The 26,913-nt window shown below is 49.0% G+C and overlaps 1 protein-coding gene across 6 annotated transcripts in view; it reads left to right on the top strand.

Annotated features, from left to right (window-relative positions):
- Positions 1-25,484, top strand: part of LOC118087108 (zinc finger RNA-binding protein) — a 31,573-nt gene extending 6,089 nt beyond the window's left edge. Inside the window, exons 3-19 of one of the 6 annotated variants that reach the window (XM_035119441.3) lie at positions 3,023-3,137; positions 4,173-4,391; positions 4,745-5,055; positions 6,777-6,962; positions 7,199-7,436; positions 8,257-8,417; positions 8,768-8,887; positions 9,802-9,947; positions 11,613-11,754; positions 15,902-16,089; positions 16,551-16,722; positions 17,582-17,723; positions 21,720-21,817; positions 22,150-22,245; positions 23,069-23,180; positions 24,071-24,168; positions 25,141-25,484. In XM_035119441.3, the coding sequence (XP_034975332.3) occupies positions 3,023-3,137; positions 4,173-4,391; positions 4,745-5,055; positions 6,777-6,962; positions 7,199-7,436; positions 8,257-8,417; positions 8,768-8,887; positions 9,802-9,947; positions 11,613-11,754; positions 15,902-16,089; positions 16,551-16,722; positions 17,582-17,723; positions 21,720-21,817; positions 22,150-22,245; positions 23,069-23,180; positions 24,071-24,168; positions 25,141-25,323 (2,727 nt within the window). In that variant the 3' untranslated portion in view covers positions 25,324-25,484. The remainder of the gene's footprint in view (positions 1-3,022; positions 3,138-4,172; positions 4,392-4,744; positions 5,056-6,776; positions 6,963-7,198; positions 7,437-8,256; positions 8,418-8,767; positions 8,888-9,801; positions 9,948-11,612; positions 11,755-15,901; positions 16,090-16,550; positions 16,723-17,581; positions 17,724-21,719; positions 21,818-22,149; positions 22,246-23,068; positions 23,181-24,070; positions 24,169-25,140) is intronic. The other 5 variants (XM_088673127.1, XM_035119442.3, XM_035119443.3 and 2 more) reach the window with 5 other exon arrangements.
- Positions 25,485-26,913: the final 1,429 nt, after the last annotated feature.

The following is a 26,913-nucleotide window of genomic DNA, read 5'->3' as shown; positions in this document are numbered from 1 at the left end:
GCATCAAAGTGACCTCCCCGGGGCGCAAGCCTGGCCAGTGGGTCTGGGGATCCTGGGCTGCCCAGGATGGGGTCCAAAGGGAAGCAGCTTGCCTGCAAGAGTTGCTGGAAAAAGGTGTACAAGGTGTCATCCAACTGTCTTAGAGACTCCACTCCAGATTTGTGTAGGTTTTACTTCTCCCAAAGATATCACTCATGGCAGCGGAGGTTTAGGATCAGAGTGTTCCTTCTTCTAGATGGGCTCCTTTCCCAGGTGTACGAGCCCCACCTGCCCCTCACTTCCCTCTACAACACATACAAAAACCTCCTTCTGACCCCCTCTTAGTCTTGTCCACTTAATCTGCTGGAGCCTGTCTTGACATGCAGGGGAAGTCCCTACCTCGCCAGGGGTTTGAAGCCTATTAGCTACCCTCACCTGGTTTAACCAGCCAGTCAAGGCTGTTTCTGTGGGAATGTTTAGGAATGTGGATGAGGAGATATTGTTTAATATATCCTATCCCCGCTTGCGCTAGCAAGTACCAAACTTTAGCAGAGTAAAAACATTCCCCTTTTGCAAAATACACAGCAGAAAAGCGTTTGCGCAGGCTTGATTTAAGCCACTAAAATAAAGTGTATTTTCCTGGTATTTCCCCTTTTTCCCTCTTAAAAGAAAAGACACGACACAATGCTCTTAAAAGTATACGGTAAAAGATGTTTACTTACAAGCATCTCGAGGTACAGCACACTCAAGAGGTAGACTTGCTTAGTTAAAAGGTAATATATACATTGTGAAGTTCACTTATAAGAAGTGAGACTCCATCTCATCTCTCTCTCTCTCTCTCTCTCTAGGCTGGAGGCCTTGAGAGAGAGACTCACTAAGATGTTCCTTCTTTGAAGTCCAACAGAGTCTGATCCAAGAGGGGGGAAATGGCTGTTTCCTTCAGAATTTATCTATCGCCTTTCCCATCTAATTAGCATGTAAAGGAAGAGGAAACTAGGCTTAGTCATGTATTCCTCCTCAGTCCTCCAAGTGGACTATCTAGGGATTGTTGTGACTTGACTGCACTTAACCCTTTGCATCCCACAGTTTCACAGGATGTGTCTGTTGTCATAGAATCGTAGACTTAGAAGGTATCTCTGCAATGCAGGAATCTCATCTAAAGCATCCCTGACAGATGGCAATCCAACCTCCGCTTAAAAACCTCCAAGGAAGGAGAGTTCACCACCTCCCAAGGGAGTCCATTCCACTGTCAAATGGCTCTTACTGTCAGAAAGTTCTTTCTGATATTTAGTCGGAATCTCCTATCTTGTCTCCTCTTTTCCAGGCTAAATATCCCCAACTCCTTCAACCGTTCCTCATAAGGCCTGGTTTCCAGACCCCTTGATCATCTTGGTTGCCCTCCTTTGCACTCGTTGCAGCTTGTCAATATCCTTCTTAAATTGTGGCGCCCAGAATTGTCACATGCTGACAGCTTCTAGGAGCCGCAGGTGAGAGCTGAGTGCAGGGTGGGGACCAAAGGTGGACAAACTACCCCAGAAAGAGCATGATGTGTCCCCCACAAAGGTACTACCCGTCCCCTAACACCTCATATACCTTTGCTTACATATAAATACCTTAATAATAATAATGATTTTATTATTTATACCCCACCCATCTGGCTGGGTTTCCTCAGCTACTCTGGCCGGCTTACCCAATGGACCAATACAACAACTGTTCTGGAGAGCAAGTGAAATCAATTCCTTTATGACTTTAGTGGGCTACATGCACACACACATATGGGTATGGTTGAAGCTATAAACTTGTTCTCAGAGCAGCTAGGGGGAGAATTCTTTCCCCAAACATCTGAAGAAGTGTATCTGAAGAAGTGTGCATGCACACGAAAGCAAGAACAAACTTAGTTGGTCTCTAAAGTGCTACTGGACAATTTCTTAATATATTTTGACTGCGTCAGACCAACATGGCTACCTACCGGTACCTGAATCTTTCCCCAAGCAGTACAACCTGGAATAACTTTTTTTTAAAGCATCCATTAATTTTTACAATTAATATACTGCCTCTTCCAGCTGATCAGAAACTGCATTGCAGGGGGAATATGGAGGAAACGAACAGGAAGGAAGGACTTCTGGTGGGATGGAATAATAGGGCAACTTCAGGAGTCGTCAGGCATCACCTTCAAATGAGGTTGGGGGCTCCAGGTAGATCCTGGACTGCTCCCCTTTGCTTGAGTGGAATGAGAGAGTCACAGTGATGTCTCTAGCTTTCCTGGATAATGTTGTCATTTGGAAACCCCCAGGGAGATCTTTACTCCAGTACTTCCATTCAGGACAGGATACAAATGTGTCCTATTGGAAACAATCAGTAGGCTTCTCAATATTTTGTTTGATGGTCTCTCCAGGAGGAAATAAAACTGCTTCTCTGGTTTTTATCTGAGAAATTTTGCCCAAACACATTACATTTCCTGGAGAATCAGATGATTCCTTGGAGTTATTTAAAAGTCATAAGAAACGTCCTCTGGTGTCAGGCTTCTCCAGTCCAGCATCCTGTTTCTCATGGCTGCAACCACCTGCCTATTCTGGGAAGCCAGGAAGCAGGATGTGACCAACCAGCAGCACTTCTTCCCACTTGGAGCCCAGCAACTAACTTGGAGCCCAGCAAACTGCTTTCGGCAGGAGAGGCAGAACAGAGCCATCCGGACTATCTGCTGTTTCATATGGGAGCATTTTTTCCTTGTTAGTTTACAGCAGGTATGGGGAAACTTTGGCTTCCCAAATGTTGCAGCACTAAATTGGGAGCTCCAACACCTGGGAGGATACAAACGTCTCCATCCCTGTCTTAGGAGGAATCAATTGAAGGTGTGTAAAAGTGTCCCTGGGGTAGGCTTTTGCCCCCCCCCCAATCTATTGAAGCTGCCTTAAATAAGCCACCCAGAAAAGCCTTCTATCAGCCAAAAGATGCTCTGGGTTCTGGGTCACCGTGTGGAAGGCTTCCAGCCAGCTTGTGTTGCCCTCACCTGCTTATTGACAGCCAAGTTTTGTTTTGGCAGGATGGCTACAGTTACGGCCGATCCCCAACAGCAGGCGGCTACGAGACCAAACCATATTACCAGACGGTGGTCACGCAGCCCCAACACGTGGCCACGGACTCGTACTACCACTCGAGTGAGTTCAAATAGAGGAAAAAAATCACTGTGCAGGCGTGTTCAGAATGCCAGAGGCTTGTGAAAGCATTTGTAAAGTAGTTTCCAGTAACAGGTGTGTTGGTAACGGGGAAGTTTTGGGAAGCAGGCATGGCGATGGGGGTCATCTTAAGCTGCCCCCTTCCTGAGACACTGGAGCTGTCCTGCATTGCAATCTCACGCTGCTTTTAAGCTGGTTTAATAGAACCAAGAAGTTCACTTTCTGTTGGAATAAAGATGAGTGCAATTACTCATTTGTAAACAGTTAATACAGGATTGAAGCTGTCTGGAGGACCGATTCTCCCAATATGAGCCTGCCTGGGCTTTGAGATATTCGGGGTGGGGTGGGGCGTGTTCCAGTCCCTCCACCTTCACAGACATGTTTGGTGAGGACATGAGACAAGGCCTTCTTGGTGGCTGCTCCCAGACTTTGGAACTCACTTCAGCCTAGTTGGCTAGGCTGGCTCTCCATCTACTTTCCTTTTGCCAGCAGGCAAAGACTTTTTTATTTTGCCATGCCTTTTGCCACCAACTGGCTATTGTGGATGGTCTTCTGAGGCTGAGAGTTGTTGGGGTTTTGTGTGTGCTTTCAAAGGGTTTTAAATGTTTCAGTACTGCATTTTTAAAGGGTTGCTTATTTAAATGTTTTTTTTAAATATTTATATTTATTGTGTGCTTGTTTACATTTGTGCTGAGAGCTGCCTTGGGTCCTGCACTGGGAGAAAGACAGGATAAAATAAAATAAAATAAATAAAATAAGGTAGTTTATTTATGTGTTGCTGTTCCCTGTTCCTGAGGAGTCCGGTCAGGCAAATGATATGAAGCGTTGTATGTTAGCCGTTCTCTAGACTCATTGAAATGAATGGATCTTAGTCATGTTCTTCAGCTTCACTAGGTCTCCTCTGAGCAGAATTTAGTTGGATGGAAGCCAAAGCTCAAAGAGCTCAGGCAGGCAGAACCTGGGCAGGAGTCACCTGCTGCTCTCTGGTCTTCAGCGACTGCTCTCTGTCCTTCATAGACTCCCAGAGCAGCTACAGCCAGCCTGCGGCCGTGTACAGTCCACGCCAGCCCCAGAGACAAGTGACCCCTGTTAAGCCCGTCCAGACTGTGACTGCTTCCTCATCCTATAGCACCTACCCAACCTCCACGACATGCCAGCAGAACATCTCTGCCTCCTCCATCCAGTCGTACGCCCCTTCCTCTTCCTCCTACAACTCCTCTCCTGCATCCTACTCTGGTAAGAGGTTCTCGGAGGTCTTGCTTCCTCTTTCCCACTTTCTTTACCACAAGGGTGCAAAGCCTACGTGGCCCCAATTCCCATCGTCATTGTGCCGGCTGCAACTGATGGGAGTTGGTAGTCTCAACAACATTGACCTGTTTCCTCACCCCTGCTCTAGGAAACATCCCCTTTCTCAGGAGACAATGCCTCTTCTAAGCAGTAAAGAAATGCTGCTTCTTAGAGCAGGGCTGGAGAACCTGTGGCCCTCCAGAAGTTGCTGGGCTCGCTAGCCTGGCTGGCTGGCTGGGACTCAGGGGAGTTGGAATGGCTGTTGCTCGTTGTGCATCAACAGGAGGTGCTTCTTTCTCCAGGGTCAAACTACTCCAACTATGATGCCACTGCGTACGCGGCTGCCAGCACTTCCTACTACCAGCCCCCCCAGCCGTCACTCGTGCAGCAGCCGCAGCTGCAGCCCCTTCCGCCTCCCACGCAGCAGCAGCAGCAGCAGCAGCCAAAGCCCATGGGGGGTTCACCGTGGAACGAAGGAGGCAGCAGCAACTCCACCAGCAGCTACAGCAAGAAGCCCCAGTATGCCAGCAAGCCCCTCAAGCCCAAGGGGCCCCCCAAACAGCCTCAGCTTCACTACTGTGAGATCTGCAAGATAAGCTGCGCAGGCCCCCAGGTGAGTCTTGCTTCTTCCCTTTTGGTTTTTTGGCAAAGATTTGTCTGCTGTCTCCTGATGAGCTGCTCAGGGTACCTTAACAATCATTTGAAGCCAAGCATAAAATGTAGGCCACAGTGCAATTTTAAAGCTCATGTCTTACCTCCCAAAAAATCCTGGCAGCTGTAGTTTGTTAAGGGAGTTGGGAACTGTGACGGGGTCCCAGGATTCTGTGCTGGAAGCCATGTGCTTCACAAAGGCATCGGTTTTTTCCTGATAAAAGAAGTATCTGCCTGAAATGGAGAGGTTTTCAGCAAACGACAAAACACTCTGAGAGGAGTCCTCCCAAACCTCATGGAACAAAGAGTTCCATCTTTTAGATGCCCCCACTCAGAAGGCCCTTCTCTAGTCCCCAGCAGCCGCAGAGCCTCTTGACCAGACCTTAGGCAGGAACTAGAGATACAGATTCTATGCAGATATGCTCCAGGGAACCCGTGGCCAGTCAGATGTTGTTGGTCTTCAGCAGGGCCAACTTGACCCACAGGATGGTCAAACAGTGAGGCCGTTTTGCCCAGACCACAACCGCCTACGCCACCCTTGATGTCAGTGGTGGAGATGGGACTATCCATGTACCCATTGGGAGCCTTAAAGTATGATCCTGATGGCTCATAGGCAGAGGAACGCAGGTTTTGGCTGATCAAAAGCTGCTGGATCAGCTGCACGAGTGACTCCCCAACAGGGAATCCTCTTTCTTGCAGCTGATGCTTGCAGAAAACAGGTAAAGGCGAAGCCTCAGGCACGTGAAAGCTCTTTGCAAGCCCTGCGTTGTGCTGTTTAGGGAAGCTTTTAATGTTTAATAAATTGTTGTATTTTAATATTTCTGCTGGAAGCCGCCCAGAGTGGCTGGGGAAACCCAGCCAGATGGGCGGGGTATAAATAATCAATTATTATTATTATTATTATTACTATTTATTTGACGCCGGGACTTCAGAATGCCTAGTGTCCTGACTTCATTGTGGCACCAGGTGATCCCACCCGTCTTGTCGAATTTGGACCACGAGGCTAGGATCCAATATGGATCTGGACCACTGAGCCAAAAGGGTTCCTCATAGCTTCCCTGCCCCTGATTTACGGTGCCAGGCTGGCTTGTCAAAGCACCTCAAATTTACTAAGCACTGTACAAATGGTTCCTGTAGCTCTTTGTTTTGTATTCATCAGGATAACAGATGCTTTTGGAAAGCCCTCCCACCCAAACAGTCCTTGAATACAGCAGCTGTCCCCTGTTTACTCCGCAAAAGGATGGTGTTCAGAGATCTACATCCTTTGAACATAGGAGTTCTCTTTAGCTGTGACAGAGAATCATTGTGGACAGAGCTCTTCTCCATAAAAGACATTATTCTCCCTGTAGAGCAAGGCTGAGAAACCTTAGGCCTGGGGGTTGAATGCGGCTCTTGCGGCCTCTCTGTGCAGCCCTCGGGACTCTTCCCCAAGCTGTGCCTTGTCCGCAGGCCTCGCACCTCACTGACCCTGACCAGCCCTCTCCTCAACTGCTTTTGCAGGGCCGGAATGTGTCTTCAGAGTGCCATAATGCCTCTTTGCACCACCTCCAGACACAGCTCACCTCCCTGCACCAACACAAGGCCCATCCTGGATCGCCCTCCACTTCTTAGACGTGCCGTAGGCCATAAAAACGTTTCGGGGCAAGAGGATCCTGCCATGTCCTTCCTCCCACCCCCCTGCAGACTTACCGGGAGCACCTAGAAGGACAAAAGCACAAAAAGAAGGAGACGGCACTGAAAACAGGGAGCCAGGCGGGGGGCAGTGGCCCACGGGGGGTCCAGACCCAGCTGCACTGCGAGCTCTGCGATGTTTCTTGCACCGGGGCAGATGCTTACGTGGCCCATATCCGAGGAGCCAAGCACCAAAAGGTAGAGTTGTTTGGGAAGTGCAGGGGGGCACCGGGAAGTAGGATCTTGTGGGAGACTTTGGTCCACTCCAGGGGGTGGCCCCTCCGTCTCCCTTCTCCTAGGTCTCCTAGGGAGGAGGACGGGGACAAAGCAAGCGTTAGTTGATTGCCTCTGGTGAGCTGACCCTTCCCAAGTACTTCCTGGGGAGCCTGTGCTGGGCCAGGTCTCCCCTCCACTGAAGGACAGGTGTCTTCCAGGTCCTCAAGCTGCACACCAAGTTGGGGAAGCCCATCCCTTCCATCGAGCCCATGATGCTCAGCGTCTCTGTGAGTCCTGCCAATGGCTCCGCCAGCAAGCCAGCCCTGCACCCCCCTGTCTCCACCACGGCCAACGTGCTGGCAAAGCAGGCTGTGGGCACAGCCAACAGCACACCCAGCGCGAGCAAGCCGCTTTCTGCAAAGAAGCCCTTGGGGCAGGCAAAGCTCGTGTTTCCAGGTAGGAACTGTGGCGAGGGGAGCTGGGCAATAGGGGAGTGATCTCTGCACCGGCAGGGGGGTGAGGTGGCCGATAGGACTCCCTATTCCTAGCTGCTGGTGGGAGGGGGAGAAGCTGCAGCCCTCCAGATGTAGCTGGACATACAACACCCATCATCCCTGACCATTGGCAATGCAGGCTGGGAGTTGTAGTTCTGTGGTGTCTGGAGGGCCACCAGTTCTTGATCTAAGAAGGGGCATTTCTCCATATCAAATAGAGGCAATCTTCCACATTATTGCATATTATTCATAGGGAAGTGGTGGTGAGGGGTTCAGGATGGGTGAAATTGGCAAAGACAAACTCCATGAGGCCTGGTTCCCTTTTATTTCCTTTATTAATTGGCTGCCTAGCACACCAGGGAGGGCTAAGCCTCCTCCACACCATACATTCAAAGCACATGGCTTTCCCTAGAGAACCATGGGAACTGTAATTTGCTAAGGGTGTTGGGAATTGTAGATCTGTAAACTACAGCTCCCAGGATTATTTTATGGAAACCATGTATATTAAATGTACTTTAAATGTGTGGTGTGCCATTTTACCCTACCTACAGTGCAATAATGGTTTTGCCTTTTAAAAAGACCCAGGGCTTTCCAAAATCTGACACACACACACCCCAAATCTGCAACCTGAAGTGGTACAGTCCATTCTTAGGACCTCCTTTTGCTGCATGCATGGCTGTCTCCCTGGTCACTGGTCAAGTTGACCTGTAAGGGGAAGTTCCTTCATAAAAGCAAATGGTGGCCAGGTCAAGATCTGAGAAGCTCCATGGCTGTTTTATCAGGAGCAGGCAAAGTTCAGGTGACAAGCGCAAAGCAGGAAGGGGCAGAAGGGGTGCCCCCGAAAGCCGCGAGGCCAGCAGACGAGTCCCCCCTCAGCAGCTCCGGAGACGGTCTGAGGGATCTGCTGGACGTACAGCCTGTGGGTCACGATTATGTCGAAGAGGTAAAGCAATGGGCAAGGGAGGATGTGACTCCCTCACTGAAATATTTACCTGCCATCTGTCAGGGATATTAATTGACTAGAAAGTTGAACTCGATTGCTTCAAAGATCTTTTCCACCAAGGCAGTGTGAATGGTGCAGGCGAGCTCTTTTGGAGCCAGGCTTCCAAGGTTGCTCTCCTGGCTCAATCCTGCTTTCCCCCTCTGCCTCTCCCTGCATCTGGAGGTTGAGAGCCACTCTCCCTATGGAAGATCTGGCAAAGGGCCTGGTTTCTGTCACCCAGGGGGGAGATCTTAGCTTTCCTGCCTCTCGAGACTAGCCTGGCTGAGACGATGCATCTTGCACCCCTCCAGGTCCACAACGACAAAGGCAAGATGGTCCGCTTCCACTGCAAACTTTGTGAGTGCAGCTTCAATGACCCCAACTCTAAAGACATGCACTTGAAGGGTCGCCGGCACAGGCTGCAGTACAAGGTACGAGGGCTGGGAGGACCTGGCGTGGGTTGGGCCTCCAAGGCTGGCAGGCCAGTGGGGGAGCCCCTGTCTGGCAAGACCCACCTGCTGTGAAAGGGGTGCAGGGAGCCCGTTTGCTTCTGTGGGGCCAAAGACAACAATGGGTGAAGCAGTCTTTGGCCCCTGGGCCTGAGGGGTTCCCCTCCTCTGTTCTACGCATCCTCTGCAGCCCCTTTTGTTCCCCCTCATCCCACATTGGTGAGTCTTGAAGCTTCCATTTTGATTTCCAACAATATCCTTGATGTAATCTTGCTCTGGAATGCAGGAATTAAAAGAAATGGTGGCTTCCCTGCCCAGCTGATGGGAGTGCTGGGGAGGCCTTGGGCCAAGCCCCTGTTTCTGGAAATCAGTTCTGCCAGTTGTAAATTGGCCATAATTGTAGCCTCCACAGCATCCGGTGGCTGTGAGGGTGGAAGTCAGGACTGCAAGATAGGAAGGGACCTCTGTTAATGTCCACCCTTTTGAAATACAGTGGTACCTCTACTTATGAATTTAATGCGTTCCGAACGCACATTTGTAAGTCGAAAAAATTTGTAAGTCGAAGCAACCCTATCTAAAATTTCGTAAGTAGAAAAAATCCTATCTAAACCGCATCCAAGATGGCGGATGGAGCTCCATTCGTAAGTAGAAACATTTGTAAGTAGAGTTATTCGTAAGTAGAGGTACCACTGTACAGAGTTAGCTGTTCTGGATTCCCACACTAGAGAATCCTGGAAAGTGTGCTTCGTATGGGTGGGCAGCCAGCATCTGGAGAACCAGGATTGGGAAAGCGGGTGGGAAATGATTTGGGACCCAGGTCCCTCTGGACCTTTACCGCTTGACACAGCTTGTAGCAATAACTGAACAGGATGAGGCCCTCTGCTCTATTCTTGCAGAAGAAAGTCAATCCTGACTTGCCAGTCGAGATCAAGCCCAGCAACCGAGCTCAGAAGTTGCACGAGGAGAAGCTGAAGAAGCAGCAGCTGCGGTCTCTGGGGAAGAGGCGTCGAGAGGAAGAGCAGCGCTGGCACCTAGAGATGAGGCGAGTCCTGGGGAAGCGTCTGGGGGGCGGAGCATCCCCTTTGCAGCACATCCCAGGTTCTGTCCCTGCCTGAAACCTTGGAGAACTGCTCTCAGTCAGTGTAGACATTGCTCAGCTGAATCGGCTGACTCAGGAGACCGGGAAAGCTGCCTTGTACTGCTGGATTCATAGAATCATAGAGTTGGAAGAGACCCCAAGGGCCATCCAGTCCAACCCCCTGCCAAGCAGGAAACACCATCAAAGCATTCTTGACATATGGCTGTCAAGCCTCTGCTTAAAGACCTCCAAAGAAGGAGACTCCACCACACGCCTTGGTAGCAAATTCCACTGCCGAACAGCTCTTACTGTCAGGAAGTTCCTAATGTTTAGGAACTTCCTAATGTTTCAGGAACTTCCTAATGTTGAGGTGGAATCTTCTTTCTTGTAGTTTGAATCCATTGCTCCGTGTCTGCTTCTCTGGAGCAGCAGAAAACAACCTTTCTCCCTCCTCTATATGACATCCTTTTATATATTTGAACATGGCTATCATATCACCCCTTAACCTTCTCTTCTCCAGGCTAAACATGCCCAGCTCCCTAAGCCGTTCCTCATAAGGCATTGTTTCCAGGCCTTTGACCATTTTGGTTGCCCTCTTCTGGACACGTTCCAGCTTGTCAGTATCCTTCTTGAACTGTGGTGCCCAGAACTGGACACAGTTCTCCAGGTGAGGTCTGACCAGAGCAGAATACAGTGGTACTATTACTTCCCTTGATCTAGACGCTATACTCCTCTTGATGCAGCCCATGTTTGCTTTCTCTCTTAAATGTCAGGTTCCAACTCTGGCTGGCCTTTTGCAGGTTGATGGCTATACTCTTATCCGTGGAAGAAGAGGGAGGGAGGGCAAGAAGCCTTCTTGTGACTGTTCTTCTTGTTGTTATATTATCAATATTATCCAGCACCATCAGAAACTCAGAGGAAATATAGACAGTCTCTTCTCCTAAGCAGCTTACAGTCTAAACTAGGCAGTGTAGGATTAACAACAGGAAGCCAGGAGAGGCAGAGGCCAGTTTAGGCATAATCCTGCGCCATAGTTTAGCTTTGCTCACATGAGTTCTGGTCTCACATGTTTCCCCGCTTTTCCTGTCAGAGGAGGAGGAGACTGGAAATTTGCTTTTTGAACTAATCACAGTTCCTTCCTGCATCCAGACACGTAGGAAGAGAAGCGGTGTGTGTGCGTGTGTGTGGCAGATGTCTGGTTAAACTGCCATTTGTTTAAACAAGCCAGCTACATGAAGCACAATTTTGATCCTGATTACTCTGAGCAAGCCATTGTTCTATCTGAGTTTGGTACAATGGAGAACTTGGTTGAGTTGTCCTCGGAGGCAGGGAGGCAGGACGAAATTTGTGAGCTTGAGACGTGCTCATAATGCAATATCACAGTTTAGTGTAGCATCTGAAAAGGCAGGGCAGGAAGAATGTGAACGAAGAGTGTCACAAGAGGAAGGGGGATGGAGGGGAAGAAGCCTTGGAGACAGACCAGGGTGGATGGAGTGAACAAAAAGATACAGTCCACAGCTCCACGTCCATAATCCTGGCTGGTCAGTTGCTGGCTCTGCTTGCTGCTGTCCTTCCTGGGAGAGAGCCAGGCTGTTCTAATGCCGCATTTCTCCCGCCTTTCCCCTCCAGGCGCTATGAAGAAGAAATGTACTGGCGTCGAGTGGAGGAGGAGCAGCTGTATTGGGAGGAGCAGCAGCGGCGGCACCTGGCGGCAGACTGGCCCCCGCCCCCCCTTATGGGCAGGCCTGGAATGCCAGTCCCCCCTCTCTTGGTGGGTATCCGGATTTGGGTGATTTGGATTTCCTTCAATCCCCAGGCTCCCTGCAAAGCCAGCCTGCAAAGCCAGCCAGATTCACACCGTGAAACTATTCCAGTGTAACGCTAGACCTGCCATTTCCTGTTTTGAACTGACCAGTTTCTTGTTGCTCATGAACTGTGGTTAGTCTAAACTGGGAGTTTGGCACCCTGACATTGGCAAAGGTGAGGCTCACATTCAGCACCAGCCAGGTGGTTATTGGCACAGACAGTGGACTGAACTATGACATCAGGGGTGGGGCAGGGGATTGTCGTGTGGGGACAACTGACTTGTGGGTAGTTAGGGGTGCAGGCAGGAGGTTCCATGTTCTTAGCTCAAACTCTTAATTTATTGAAAGAAGCCAGAATCAAAAATGATATCTGCTCCTGGCTTGCTTCAAAGAAAAATAGTTTAACAGATTGAGGTTGAATCCTGACAAGACAGAAGTACTGTTTGTGGGGGACAGGAGGCGGGCAGGTGTGGAGGATTCCCTGGTCCTGAATGGGGCAACTGTGCCCCTGAAGGACCAGGTGCGCAGCCTGGGAGTCATTTTGGACTCACAGCTGTCCATGGAGGCGCAGGTTAATTCTGTATCCAGGGCAGCTGTTTATCAGCTCCATCTGGTACGCAGCCTGAGACCCTACCTGCCCGCGGACTGTCTCGCCAGAGTGGTGTATGCTCTAGTTATCTCTCGCTTGGACTACTGCAATGCGGGGGCTACCTTTGAAGGTAAACCAGAAACTACAATTAATCCAGAATGTGGCAGCTAGACTGGTGACTGGGAGCAGCCGCCGAGACCACATAACACCGGTCTTGAAAGACCTGCATTGGCTCCCAGTACGTTTCCGAGCACAATTCAGAGTGTTGGTGCTGACCTTTAAAGCCCTAAACGGCCTCGATCCAGTGTACCTGAAGGAGCGTCTCCACCTCCATCGTCCATCCCGGACACTGAGGTCCAGTGCCGAGGGCCTTCTGGCGGTTCCCTCATTGCGAGAAGCAAAGCTACAGGGAACCAGGCAGAGGGCCTTCTCGGTGGTGGCACCCGCCCTGTGGAACGCCCTCCCACCAGATGTCAAAAAGAAAAACAACTACCAGACTTTTAGAGGACCTCTGAAGGCAGCCCTGTTTAGGGAAGCTTTTAATCTTTAAGAAATTAGTGTATTTTAATATTTCTGTTGGAAGCCGCCCAGAGTAGCTGAGGAAACCCAGCCAGATGGGCGGGGTATAAATAATAAATTATTATTATTATTACTAGTGTATTTCAGCCCGTTCAATAACGGGCGCTAGAAGATATGTGAGAGGAGCAGCGGGGCTGCGGCTTTCCCTCTCTCTCTAGAAAGAAAGAAATGCTTTTAATGATAAGACATAATTTTTAACTTGTGTACTAAGGGCAGCGGAGGTGCAGCCTTAGAACAGTTTAGACAGGAGGGTTCAGTGACCGCAGTTAGACGATTACATTAGCAATGCCTGATCACTTAATTCAGAATACATGGATAGAATCATAGAGCTGGGAGGGACTCCCAGGGTCATCTAGTCCAACCCCCTGCAATGCAGGATTATTTTTGGCCAACGTGGGGCTCAAATCCTTGACTCCCTGAGATTAATGAGTCTCATGCTTTAGTGAACTGATGGTGCACAGGGGAAGAATAAGAATACTTCAGATGGCACTGCCTAGAAAACACCAATTCTCACGTTCTAGGAGAAGAGAGTCGGCGCCCTGCCCTCGCCCGGGAGTGCTGCTATCACCGATGCACCTGTGACTAAGCCCAAAAGCGCAGATATCTCGTGTGGGACCCTCCCCCGGAAGACACAATATGAAATATTGGCCGGGGGGGGGATGAGTGTCTTTTTTATTATTATTACCTTAAGTACCACATGGTTCAGGGCGCCTGCCTCCTCCTGCTGTACAGACGGCAGCAGAAGAAAGAAAGAAAAAGTTTCAGGAAGATCCAGCCTTTTCCTGTCTTTATAAAGTTGTCTCATCATCTGCCCAATAAAAGACCTAAGTGCTATAACAGGATCAGGGGCCAACCTGGCAGGACACTGGGGGAAGAAGGCGAAAGGCTGGTGTAGTAAACAGGGCTGGTGAAGAAATCTCAGCCTTTTACCAGGGGACGCTGTGGCTTTAAACCACTCCAAGAAGTGATCGGGTGGGTTTCCTCAAACGTCCCCTCCCTTGCCTCGCTCACCCGTGCTCCGGTGTCTGATTAAATGAGAAGGAAGTGTGGGAGAGAAGCTCTCCCTTTAAGAGGCAGCCTGCAATGGCAATTTCAACAATTCGTGGTTGCAGGCTGCCTCTTAAAGGGAGAGCTTCGCAGCCTCCACTCTCAAACTTCCTTCTCGTTTAATCAGACACCGGAGTGCAGGGGGGCGGGGCAGAGAGGAAAAGAGGATCGCTGAAAAGGGGAGGAAGAAAGAAGGACGGGGCGGGGGAGGTTCGCGTAGGTTAGAAAAAAAGCGAGCGAGGCAACGTTCCTTTGGTAGCCCAAGCAGGGTAGCCCACAGACTCACGGCCCCCCTCTAGACAAAAGCAGCAGAGCCCAAGATATGCCAGAGGGCTGTGGGTCACATCCTCTTGCACCAGAGCTGTGCTGAGCGCCTCACCCCCACCCCCCACCCCGGAGAAGGACTTTGTGCCTCCGCAGGGGAGATTTAGTATCAGAGGCTCTGACGGCAGAAAAACAGCTGCTGAGCCGGGAGGGGGTGACTCTCGAGTCCCCAGCAGGAGCGGCTTTTGTGCTGTCAGCAGCACGCCAACCGCTCAAGACCTGAGCCGGGTGGCAATGCGAGAGGGGAGGGCGAGCGGCGGTTGGCAGAGGGGGGGGGAGAGCGTGCGTGCGCGCGCGCGCAGTCTCTGCTGTCCAATCCCTGTGTGCCTGGGGGACATGCGCAGTGACCCAGGGACACACGGGACAACTGGACGCAGGGACAACATGGACATTATTATATAGGATTTAAACATATCTCTGTTCCTAGTTTGGATATAATGAGAACCTGTGTTAGTGTGAACCAGGAAGCGAGTGCTTCTGGTTCCTCTTCCTGGCTGTGTTGGAAGAAAAATGGGGCATGTAAAAGTGCAAGGCTCAGTAATGTCGCACTGAACTATGATTCACCATGAAGTCTGATCTGTGCCTTTTCCTCAGCTTGTTTGCCCACTTTAGTTGACAGCGTGGAGCCCCTACCCCCTGGCCCACACCAGCAGAAAACTGACAAACTTTACTGTGGATCTTTAACAGAGATGAGTTTTGCTATTGGATGAATTACGGTACTGTGTCAGCACCAGCTCCCAAACAGATGCAGTTTTAATAAACATAATAATAGTTTTATTATTTATATGCTGCCCATGGTGCTGGAGGAGACTCTTGAGAGTCCCATGGACTGCAAGAAGATCAAACCTATCCATTCTGAAGGAAATCAGCCCTGAGTGCTCCCTGGAAGGACAGATCCTGAAGCTGAGGCTCCAATATTTTGGCCACCTCATGAGAAGAGAAGAATCCTTGGAAAAGACCCTGATGTTGGGAAAGATTGAGGGCACTAGGAGAAGGGGACGACAGAGGACGAGGTGGTTGGACAGTGTTCTCGAAGCTACGAACATGAGTCTGACCAAACTGCAGGAGGCAGTGGAAGAGAGGAGTGCCTGGCGTGCTATGGTCCATGGGGTCACGAAGAGTCGGACACGACTAAACAACAACATGCTGCCCATCTCCCTAGGTTGCCGAGTTAATCTGTTAATGTTTTTACAGACAACAACCTCTCTCCTGTCCTGGGTTCTGTCTTAGCCTTTCATAAAAATATTTAGATTTTAACATTGCTGTAGAACAGCAACATTAAAAAGGGCAAGTTTGCAGTTCTCAAGTTTTCTGCCAAAGGCTTTCAGGAATGGCAAGATGGATGGGACTTTCCATGAAAGCAGAGTGCCAGCTTCAGCCTCCATCACTTCCCAGGGTCTGCCCCAGCACATATTATTAAGATGTTCCCTTTCCAGGCTTGAAATACTTGGAGGCTTTGTATGGCTGGGAGTGTTGAATTCTCAAGATCCAATGGAAATAATGTTTCTCTTATGTTTTCTTTTTTTCCTCCTTCCAGATTGATAGTTAAAGTCTGTCCATTTTATCTCCCTCAGCCCACCCGGCGACCGGACTCTTCTGACGACCGCCACATCATGACAAAGCACTCCAGCATCTACCCAACAGAAGACGAGCTGCAGGCCATTCAGAAAGTTGTCTCTCACTCTGAGCGTGCCCTTAGGCTCGTCTCCGATTGGCTGACGGAGCAAGAAACAGAAAAAGAGGAAGGCAGTAAAGAGAAAGGGTAATGCTTTCAGGCCGCCTCTGTTCTTGACCTGCACTTGAATTATGCTCACAAAACCCTGTGGGGTAGAATAGGCTGAAAGAGGGTGACTGGCTCAAAGTCACCAAGTCTTCCTAGTCACTCCTAACTACGAGGCCAGGCTGCCTTTCCTTCAGTCTACTCTTGTAAAAAAAATCTAAATGCAATTGCAACATTCTAGCTGAAAAGCGTTTTCTCTTGACTGTGGAAGCCTTTCCCCGATACCCGTGATGGTGGCTGATGCTTTGAGATGCCAAACATAGCTGGCGACCTCAAGCAACTGGGGAATAACCTGCTCCCCTTACTTGGGGGGGGGGGAGGAGAGGGGCACATAAGTGCCTTGGACATCCCTGCTGGAACCCTTCCTGATGCATTTAATCGCCCGTGCTAGGTAGCTAGTCCTCATGAGCACAATTCCTTTCCTGCCCCTCTCCTTTCAACAGAAAGGCGGATGACCCTCCCCGAATTCTGAAAGGGGTAATGAGAGTTGGTGTCTTGGCAAAAGGGCTGCTTCTCCGTGGAGACAGGAATGTTCGTCTGATCCTGCTGTCGGCCCAGAAACCTACGCTGGCTCTTCTCCAGAGCATCACAGAGCAGCTGCCCCAGCAGCTGGAGGTAAGGAACGCCTCTCCGGACTCTGCAATCAGGGTGTTGGTTTGGCAACCTTTGTAGAGTAGGGTGTGTGTATTTTTATATATTTTAGCTGCTGTTTGTTTGTTTGTTTGTTTGTTAAATTTCTATTCCAGGTGTACTCAAATCCTGTGTTTGTATGGGCCTGCTGAAACAGAAAAGGTTCCCAGCAGGGATCTAAAAAGAAAACAGTGGTGGGGCCCACCTGACATCAATAAGCAGGGAGTTCCAAAGAACAGCTGCTACTACACTAAAGGAATGACTCCTTACAGATGCCAAGTGGACCTTAATGATCACATTGGCATCTTACATTGAGCTGGAATTGTCTCACTCCGCTCTTCAGTTGCTGTTTTTTAATTGCCTATTATTTGGGTTTTGTATTGTGGCACCTTGTACACCACCCTGGAATCATTTGCGGAAGGGCGTTTAAGAAAAATACCTAAGTATAACAAATGACAAGAAGCATGGCACAGTTTCCACAGTAAAAGCAGGTCCCTGCTCCCAGTGAGCTTACACCCTAGAATCTAAGATATGGCTTCTCGGGCCTCACTACCTGGCTTTGGGACTCTCCCCAGCCTGCTCTGCACCCTCCTTGAGTGTCTTTGCCTGGCTGGAATGTGTCCTTGGAGCTCTTGCCACAGTTGTGTGTAGAAACTTCTGGCTCTTGCACACCTGTGTGACAGTCATGTCTGTTGCTCTAGCATCAACCACCATGGGCATGCAGCTCCTGGCAGATGGTCCTCAGGGTCAGAGAAGTTTTGCCATCTCTGTCCTAATCTGTTTTGGGAAGGGAGGCGTACCTCTAAGGCTGATAGAATTCTCTTTTTCTCCTCATCTGTCCCAGAAGGTGACGAGCGACAGTTATGAAGTGCTGTCCAACTCTGAGGAAGCCAATATTGTAATTGCGTCATGCAGAGAACCCCAAATGCAGGTCACAGTTTCGTTGACGTCTCCCTTGATGAGAGAAGAGGCCGCTGCAGATGCAGGTGAGTCTTCAGAATTTCTATATATATAAAAATGTAGGCATTGCGCGCGCAGATGTAACAGCCTTTCACCGTAACCGCTGAACCGAATTGCATCAAATTAGGGCAAAGCGTACCTTGCCCACCAGGGAGGGATCGGGCGTAAAAAGCACACCTTTCATACCTAAAATAATGATTAAACACAAAAAAGTGGCACACAAATTATACATCACTAGCAGAAGCTCTGAAGTCTCCAGCAGCATCCAATAGAAAGGCGGATCGCACGCTGCTGCCTCCAAAGCCGTGCCACCAGATGACATCACAAAATTCCACAGCAACCAACTGAAAACAGGCCTTTTGCAGCAACAAGGCCAACATTGCCCAGCAGACTGAATAGGCCTCAGCAGACCAGGCCGCTTTCCAGACTAGGCCAGGTGGAGGTAGGGGCCTGCCTGGAGGGGATGGGGGGGCGAATAGGGGGCAGGGATAGGTAATGGGTCAGAACAGGGTGGGGGGAGACACAGGGATGAAACCTGCCCTCTCCACAGTATCTTGCCTCGGCTTTGCAGACTAGGCCACTTTCCAGACTAGACCAAGTGGAGGTAGGGGTCTACCTGGGTAGGGGAAATTAACCTCTAAAAAATTAACCTCTAAAGAAAACCACATAATAAAAATCCATTAATCCCCATCTTTATACAGTATATATAAATGTAAAAAGGGCATGTGGGAGAGAGGGGATCATAGGGATAAGCCGAGGGTGGGGAGCCACAAACACCGTCAAACCAACCCAAACCCCAAAACAAAAAACCCAAACAAATCCTCAACAATAAACACCCCCCAAACCCACCAAAAGGGCATGTGGGAGAGGGGGAATCACAGGGATAAGCCGAGGGTGGGGCGGTGGTGGTGGGAGAAAGGGACGGGAAACGTCATGGATCAGAACAGGGTGGAGGAAAGCACACTTCAAAAAATTAAAAATACAAATAAAATTACCAAAACAAACAAACAAACCAAAATACACAATCATAAGAAGACAAACAAAAACAAAAACCATAAGTACAAGGACAAAGTTGAAACATCTGGACAAACAGAATACATCCTACAATTCAAAAAACAAAGGTATTAAACCATTAACTTTCAAAATAAAAATGATTTCAATACTCTTCATGGATCAATGCTTTGTCGTGGCGAAGGGGCTTGAATAACTCAGAGAAGCTATGAGCTATGCCATGCAGGGCCACCCAAGATGGACAGGTCATAGTGGAGAGTTTTGACTAAACGTGATCCACCTGGAGATGGAACTGGCAAGCCACTCCAGTATTTTGCCAAGAAAACTCCATGGACAAAGACAACAGGCATATAAAAGTTATGATGCTGGAAGATGAGCCCCTCAGGTCGGAAGGCGTCCAACATGCTACTGAGGAAGAGCGGAGGACAAGTACAAGTAGATTCAGAGCTGATGAAGCGGCTGTGCCAAAGCCGAAAGGTCACTCAGTTGCGGATATGCCTGGAAGCAAAAGGAAAGTCCAATGCTGTAAAGAAAAATATTGCACAGGAACCTGGAATGTAAGAACCATGAACTCTGGTAAGCTGGATGTGGTCAAAAAGGAGATGGCAAGAATAAATATTGACATCCTGGGCATCAGTGAACTAAAATGGAAGGGAATGGGCAAATTCAGTTTGGATGACTATCATATCTACTACTGTGGGCAAGAATCCCGTAGAAGAAATGGAGTGGCCCTCATAGTCAACAAAAGAGTGGCAAAAGCTGTAATGGGATGCAATCTCAAAAATGACAGAATGATCTCAATATGAATCCAAGGCAGACCTTTTAACATCACAGTAATCCAAGTTTATGCACCAACTACCGGTGCTGAAGAAAGTGAAATTGACCAGTTCTATGAAGACTTACAACACCTTCTAGAAATGACACCAAAGAAGGATGTTCTTCTCATTACAGGGGATTGGAATGCTAAAGTAGGGAATCAAGAGATAAAAGGAACAACTGGCAAGTTTGGCCTTGGAGTTCAAAATGAAGCAGGGCAAAGGCTAATAGAGTTCTGTCAAGAGAACAAGCTGGTCATCACAAACACTCTTTTCCAACAACACAAGAGACAACTCTACACATGGATATCACCAAATGGGCAGCATCGAAATCAGATTGATTATATTCTCTGCAGCCAAAGATGGAGAAGCTCTATACAGTCAGCAAAAACAAGACCTGGAGCTGACTGTGACTTACCGTGTTTCTCATATTATAAGACATGTCTTATATTTATTTTTTCCTCAAAAAAACACACTATGGCTTATTTTCAAGGGATGTCTTATTTTTTTCCTCCTCCTGCCGCGGCCGGCATTGCTGCTGCGCCTATCACTATGTCTTATTTTCGGGGTATGGCTTATATTCCTTGAATGCTTAAAATCCTGCTATGGCTTATTTTATGGGTATGTCTTAAAATATGAGAAACAGGGTAGATCATCAGCTTCTTATAGCAAAATTCCAGCTTAAACTGAAGAAAGTAGGATAAACCACTGGGCCAGTAAGATACAATCTGAATCAAATCCCTTATGAATACACAGTGGAAGTGAGGAACAGGTTTAAGGATTTAGATTTGGTGGACAGAGTGCCTGAAGAACTATGGATGGAGGCTCGTAACATTATACAGGAGGCAGCAACGAAAACCATCCCAAGGAAAAGGAAATGCAAGAAAGCAAAATGGCTGTCCAACGAGGCCTTACAAATAGCGGAGGAGAGGAGGCAAGCAAAATGCAAGGGAGATAGGGAAAGATACAGGAAACTGAATGCAGATTTCCAAAAAACAGCAAGGAGAGACAAGAGGGTCTTCTTAAATGAGCAATGCAAAGAAATAGAGGAAAACAATAGAATGGGGAAAACCAGAGATCTGTTCAAGAAAATTGGAGATATGAAAGGAACATTTCGTACAAAGATTACCATAATAAAGGACAAAAGTGGTAAGGACCTAACAGAAGCAGATGACATCAAGAAGAGGTGGCAAGAATACACAGAGGAATTATACCAGAAAGATATGGAGGTCTCGTACACCCCAGGTAGTGTGGTTGCTGACCTTGAGCCAGACATCTTGGAGAGTGAAGTCAAATGGGCCTTAGAAAGCACTACTAATAACAAGGCCAGTGGAAGTGATGATATTCCAGCTGAACTATTTAAAATTTTAAAAGATGATGCTGTTAAGGTGCTACACCCAATATGCCAGCAAGTTTGGAAAACTCAGCAATGGCCAGAGGATGGGAGAAGATCACTCTACATCCCAATCCCAAAGAAGGGCAGTGCCAAAGAATGCTCCAACTACCGCACAATTGCGCTCATTTCACACGCTAAGGCAAAGAGAATTGCTATTGCAGCCTTACTGTAGTAGCAGATCCCACAAGAAAACTCCCCCCCCCCAGCTGTGGTTGCCCATTGAAGCAGGAAGAAAAAGGGAATGCAGTTTGAATGCAAATGGCAAGGAAACCCCTCCTTTGCCAGAGCCGTTTCACGCAACATCTTGGGTGCACCCATGTCTAGCCAATGTTCCCTGTAGGAAACTCACAGGCTTGTGAATGAGAGGTGTGCCCCCCCCCCGCCAATGCAGTGGGTGCATCTCTGCTGTGTGGAGGGGCCTCTGCCTTTCGCTTGCTGCCATGTGCACCCATGTGTTGTGGGTTGAGGAGGGGGTGCTGTCCTGCTCCATCTGCCCCTTGTGGAACATGGGGAAACAAGAAAAGCCTGGCTGGATCAGGCCAAAGGCCTCTCTAGGGCATCATCCTGCTCTCACGGTAGCCAAGCAGATGCCCCAATGGGACCTTCACAGGTAGACCTTGAGCACAAGAGCAGCTCTTCCCCACTTGTGATTCCAGCAACCTGGTATTCAGAGTCCAACATGCTGATTGTTGCACCACATTTTGCAATTGAAAGTGGTACATGGTTTGCCTTCTCTTCTGCCTGCCTGGGTTGCAGCCTGCCTCTTCCACCTCCTCCCTCCCTTTCTGCTTCCTTCTTAGAAACATCACCAGAACCTCAGCTTGACTCCTCAGAGACCTTGAGCAAGGATAAGTGCCTGGAGTCCCTGGCTGCTCTTCGCCATGCAAAATGGTTCCAGGTAAGAGAAGCCAGTTTGGCCAAGGACTGTGGCCAAGGGCTGTTTTCGCCCCCCTGACCCCCAACAAGGAGGATCCAGTTAAGCCACCAAGTCTTAACATGTTGTTCTTTAAATCTTATGATTTCAAATCCACAGTGACCCATTTCAGAGCCAACCCTCAGCTTTGTTAGAGCATCACCAGTTTCCCTTTTTCTTAATTTCTTGTGCCCTGACATTTTGGAACAATCAACCCAGGTTCTTTGCTTGTTGTGAAGGGGGGCAGTTCATGGTCATTTTCTTTCAAGACATGGATCCGAGATGGAGGTAACTGGGTTTTTTTTCTCTCCACAAAGGCCCGAGCAAACGGCCTGCAGTCGTGTGTGATCATCATCAGGGTTTTGCGGGACCTCTGCCAGCGTGTGCCAACATGGGGCTCTCTTCCAGATTGGGTAAGGAGGTGGGGGGGGGAGGCAGCACTTTTGGGGAATTCACACACACACATTTGAACCAACAATACGAAGCACATCACAAGATTAGGCCATTCCCAGAGTCTCGTTTTTAGCAGGTGAAGTAGACTGTATATGTTGGGCTGGCTTCAGTTCACTCAGGTCATCATAGAAGCCCCTTCTGCATGGGTATAAGTGGGGGGGAGCGGTATTCAGAAAGGAGGCCTCTTCAGTGATGGCCCCCAATAGTGGAGTTCCTCCCTGCTTGGTGCCACAGGTGCCTTCCACAATCCAGTGCCCTCTTGACCTTGTTGGACTCCCAATCCCATAATCTCTGAACCACTAGCTGTGTTCAGGGATGGTGGGAGGAGCTTGCCTAAAGTTCAGGGACATTGAGAGTTGAAGTCCAAGAGCAAATGGAAAGGAGAACATGGGGGAAGGTTGCTTTGCATCCTCATCGGTGACTTGTTGCTGCTTTGCAATTGGATTCCTCTCACAGAGCTACAATTTCCAGAGTGATTTAGCCCCTCTTCCCATGGATCTCTGGGGACTGTAGTTCTTTGGGTTGAAGAGTGCCCTCCTCTCAGCACCCTTAACATACCACAGTTCCCAGGATGCTTTGGGGGAAGGTATGATACTGTTTTAAGTGGATAATGCAGACAGACCATGCTCTGAAGCCAATACCTAAAATCTGTGGGAAATGCTTAGTGGCATTAAGAAAGGCACACTTCATTCTCAACAAGATATTCACATGTTTATAAACTGCACTTTCCATATAAGAAGTTGTGTTGTTCTTCCCCTCCATCTCCCCCCCCGCCCCTTCCAGGCAATGGAGCTGCTGGTGGAAAGAGCTCTGAGCAGCGCCACAGGCCCTTTGGGACCTGGGGAGGCCATGCGGCGGGTCCTGGAGTGCCTTGCCACCGGGATGCTCCTGGCAGGTCAGCTCTGCATGCTGCGCCAACTGCAATCTTTCTACCAGTTTGGGGGCAGGACCACCGCTTCTGGGTCAGAGCACATGCTTCACGTGCTAAATAGCCCCCATCTCCAGCATCTCTCAAGTAGAGCCTGGTAGGAAGGGAAACCCTGTCAGAAAGCCTGGAGAACCAGCAGCCACCAGGGGGCAATGTGTTAGCTCTTCGGCGGCTCAAAGCTGCCATCCCCTCCCTAGACCAAACCATTTTCACTGCTCCCCTCCTTCTCCCACAAGATTCCTCTATATGCAGTCCTAAGAAGGTTCTGGAAAACCACTTCCACTGTGTTCTAGCTCCAACTTTCTGGATTTGTGCTAAAAATATTTGCTTTTTATTCTTATTACTATTTAAAAACAAGTATCTGGCCTTGACGGCTATGAGCAACACAGTGAAATCACAAAAGCGGGTGAGCAGACCTGCTTGAAATTGGCACTTTGGTGTCAGCACACAAACACCCACAATGCAGCTTAGCAGCAGAGGAAACCCTGGTTGGTAGCTTCTCATTCATTTTAGGTTCTTTCCTTGGTTTTCTAAAAGCTCTAAAGTAGATCTGCAATAGTTTCTGCCTCCAAATAGCTCCACAAGAATCTGCAACAAAAAGGGTTTTTTGGGTGGGGGGCACAGTTTTCCCCATCCCTGCTCTAAGGAGGATTTGATCCCCAGAAATGAACTGAAGAAACAAACCACTAGAAATACTCCTTGTCACCGGCACCAAGTATAGGGAACTCTAGGGGCTCCAGCCCCCTCAATATTTTGACTCTGGGTTGGGAATGGAATCAGGTTGCTAAAACTAAAAGGGGAAAAAGTTTCCTTCCTTCCTACGCATAACTGTGCCACCATGTTCTGCTTCCCTGCAGATGGCCCAGGGCTCCAAGACCCCTGTGAGAAAGAGCCAGTGGATGCCTTGCAGAGCATGGCCAGGCAGCAGCGAGAGGACGTCACGGCCAGCAGCCAGGTGGGTAGTGCCTTGGGCTCTTTGCATTGAGCCCTGCAGGGCAGGCAGAGAGAACGTGCAGCCCTCTGGGCATCTCCATGGGCAGTGCTGGCTGGGGCTGGTGGGAGTTAGGAGCCCCACCGCTCCTGGAGGACCAGAGATTCCCTATCTCTGCTGTGGGGCTTGTGAACTTAAAACGAAGCTTATAGGAATCACAAAAGCCTTCACCAGGACACCTGCTTCCCTGAGTGGCACCTGGCTCACTTGCACTTAAGTGTCATGAAAGAGAGACTTTGGTTTGCTACAGCTCTTGGTCTCTCTCTTCAGTGTGTCAGAGCCCATAGAGGGTTGAACTGAAGGAGCCTCCTGAGAGCCAGTGTGGTGTAAGCTTAAGAGCGGTAGACTCGTAAGACTTCTTCCTAGCAGTTGGCTGCTTGCCGTCTCTCTCTACCCAGAGAGGGCAGATCTGCAATTTGGTGCTCATTGCCTTCTCTTGATGTCAACCAGTGCCAGGATCCAGAAATGTGGCACTTGCTCTGTCAGCCAAGGGAGCCTTAATTATTAGCACTCACCTAGAAATTCCTCTTGAGTTAGGACAGTGTAGTTTAGTAGTAGCAGCAGCAGCAGGAGTCGCTTGTTACCTAAACAAAACATAAACACATTATACCATAGAAGGGAAACCACAGAAAACATTAACATTTTCATGTAGCACCAACAATTCATTCATGTCTGTCAATATACTTTTTGCTCTAAGCTAATTGGGGAATGTTTGCTCCACCCTCAAGAAGTCATTTATAGATATCCTTAAAATGTGGACGCTATTTACTTCTTTTGAAATAGCAATGAAGTGGGAACGCAGTGTGCTGGGAAAGCAGGAGTAGTTTAAAGCTAAAGGCCCGGTTAGAAAGGAAATGATTCTGCCTGGCACCTAAAGATATGTAGGGTTCAGAATCCTAACCCTGTGTGCATCTCTGCCTCTCTCCCTCCCCGCAGCATGCCTTGAGGATGTTGGCTTTCCGTCAGATCCACAAAGTCCTCGGTATGGAGCCCTTACCTCTGCTGAAAAACCGGCCCGGCACACACAACCGGAAGAGGCGACGAGACATCGAGGAGGAGACTGAGGGCGAGGGGGATGGGAAGAAGGACAAGAAAGAGGGGGACGAGGGCGGGGCCTAACCACTGTTTCACAGTTGCAAAATTGGCGCATATATGGTTTTTGTTTAGTCTAAAATTTTGGTAATTTTAGTGTGTCCCCCCCTCCCTTTAAAAAAGAAATTATACTGTAGATTGTTTTAATACCGTGCTTCAGTCATTAAAGAGATTCCATCATTCCACAAGAGTGGTCTTGTTTCTGCAACCTGGAGACATACTTTCCACCTTTCCAGTTGCTTATCTGAAAAAACCTCGCAGCAACATGTGTCATTTTTAAAACAGCCTGCAGCCTGGTCAGAGTTGGAGGGGATCCCTGGGCTGAACTGAACCAACTGGCATATCTGCCACTGGAAAACTTCAGTTACTCCATAACATGCGGTGCAACTTGCCCCATAATCCTGCCAACAGCCCTTTGCTGTGTGCTTTGGGCTGGCTCCAGGTTTGAGGGGAGTTGGGTTGCTGGGCAACAACTCTACTTCAGTGGGTCCCCTGCTGTGCCAGTGGATTTTCACTGATGAGCTTGGAAAGTGGGTTGCCATTTTAATTTCCCACAATGCTTCAGAGGGAGGCCTGGTTGCAGACATTGTAGGAATTAAAATGGCCCAGCCTCAGATGGGGTTGTCCATAGCATGGGGATAGGAAAAGGGGCCCACGGCAGGCAGCTGTTGGGGATGGGCCCTGAGGAGCAGGGCAGGAGCTCCTTGAGAATGACAAGGGTCTGTGCCAAACCTTCCCTTGCTCCACATGGTTGGTTGGTGGCTGGGAAGGACTGAAACCATCTCCACAGAGAGTTGCTGTTTCCTCAGTAGCTTGTTTCTCAACTGCAGCCGAGAATAAGGAAGTTATTCATGAGAAATGGTTCAGAGTCAGCTCAGTATTGTCAATTCTTAGAGGTGTGGTGGCTCTCCCAAACTTCTAATGGGAGTCTTTCCCAAACTTTCCTGAAGACAGACTGTTGGCCCTGGTAGCTCATCAGCATAGGCAGTCTTGGGTTTTAGACTTGGCTGCAAATTTCAGGGGCTGAGCATGGGACCTCCTGCATGCAACCCCTGAGCACAGCACTTCCCCAAACTTGGAAAATCCAGGCCCTTCAGGCTCTTTCATTGTGCCTTAGAAGATGCTCTGCTCCCCCAAACCACACTGCTCCTTTCCCTCCACCTGCTTGGGACCCCAAGCCAGAACTGGTAAAGCAGGTTGAAAGCTTGGGGTGGATTTAGCTCTTTGCGTATTAAATCAAAGAAATTGGTTCACTGCCTTCTTTATTGCTCTGGTTTAAATTTAAGCCAATTTGTGGGAGCAGCTGATCCCATCTCATTCTGGAAGAGGCGCACCAGCTTTACAGAGGCATGAGAAAGAGAGGGGAGCATATGGCTTGAATCCCCCACCCCAGCCACCTCAATTTATGCCTGTGGACACAGCGCTTTCCGTCCAAAATGCGCCCATAAGGCAGTTTTGCATTAGATTTGCACTGATGTGTGTGCATGTTATGCATGCTATCGGTAGAAAACTGAATCTGGCCAGTTGACTGGATCCTTCCATTCTCCACTCCAAGCTGGGCAACTTTGATAGGGGCTACCCACCTGTCAACCCCACTGACATCACAATGAAATCAAG

The sequence above is a fragment of the Zootoca vivipara genome, chromosome 6 (genome assembly GCF_965207765.1).
Source record: "Zootoca vivipara chromosome 6, rZooViv2.hap1.1, whole genome shotgun sequence".
Taxonomy (NCBI): Eukaryota; Metazoa; Chordata; class Lepidosauria; order Squamata; family Lacertidae; genus Zootoca; species Zootoca vivipara.
The sequence above is the reverse complement of the archived record's forward strand: the minus strand, read 5'-3'. Positions and strand labels throughout refer to the sequence as shown.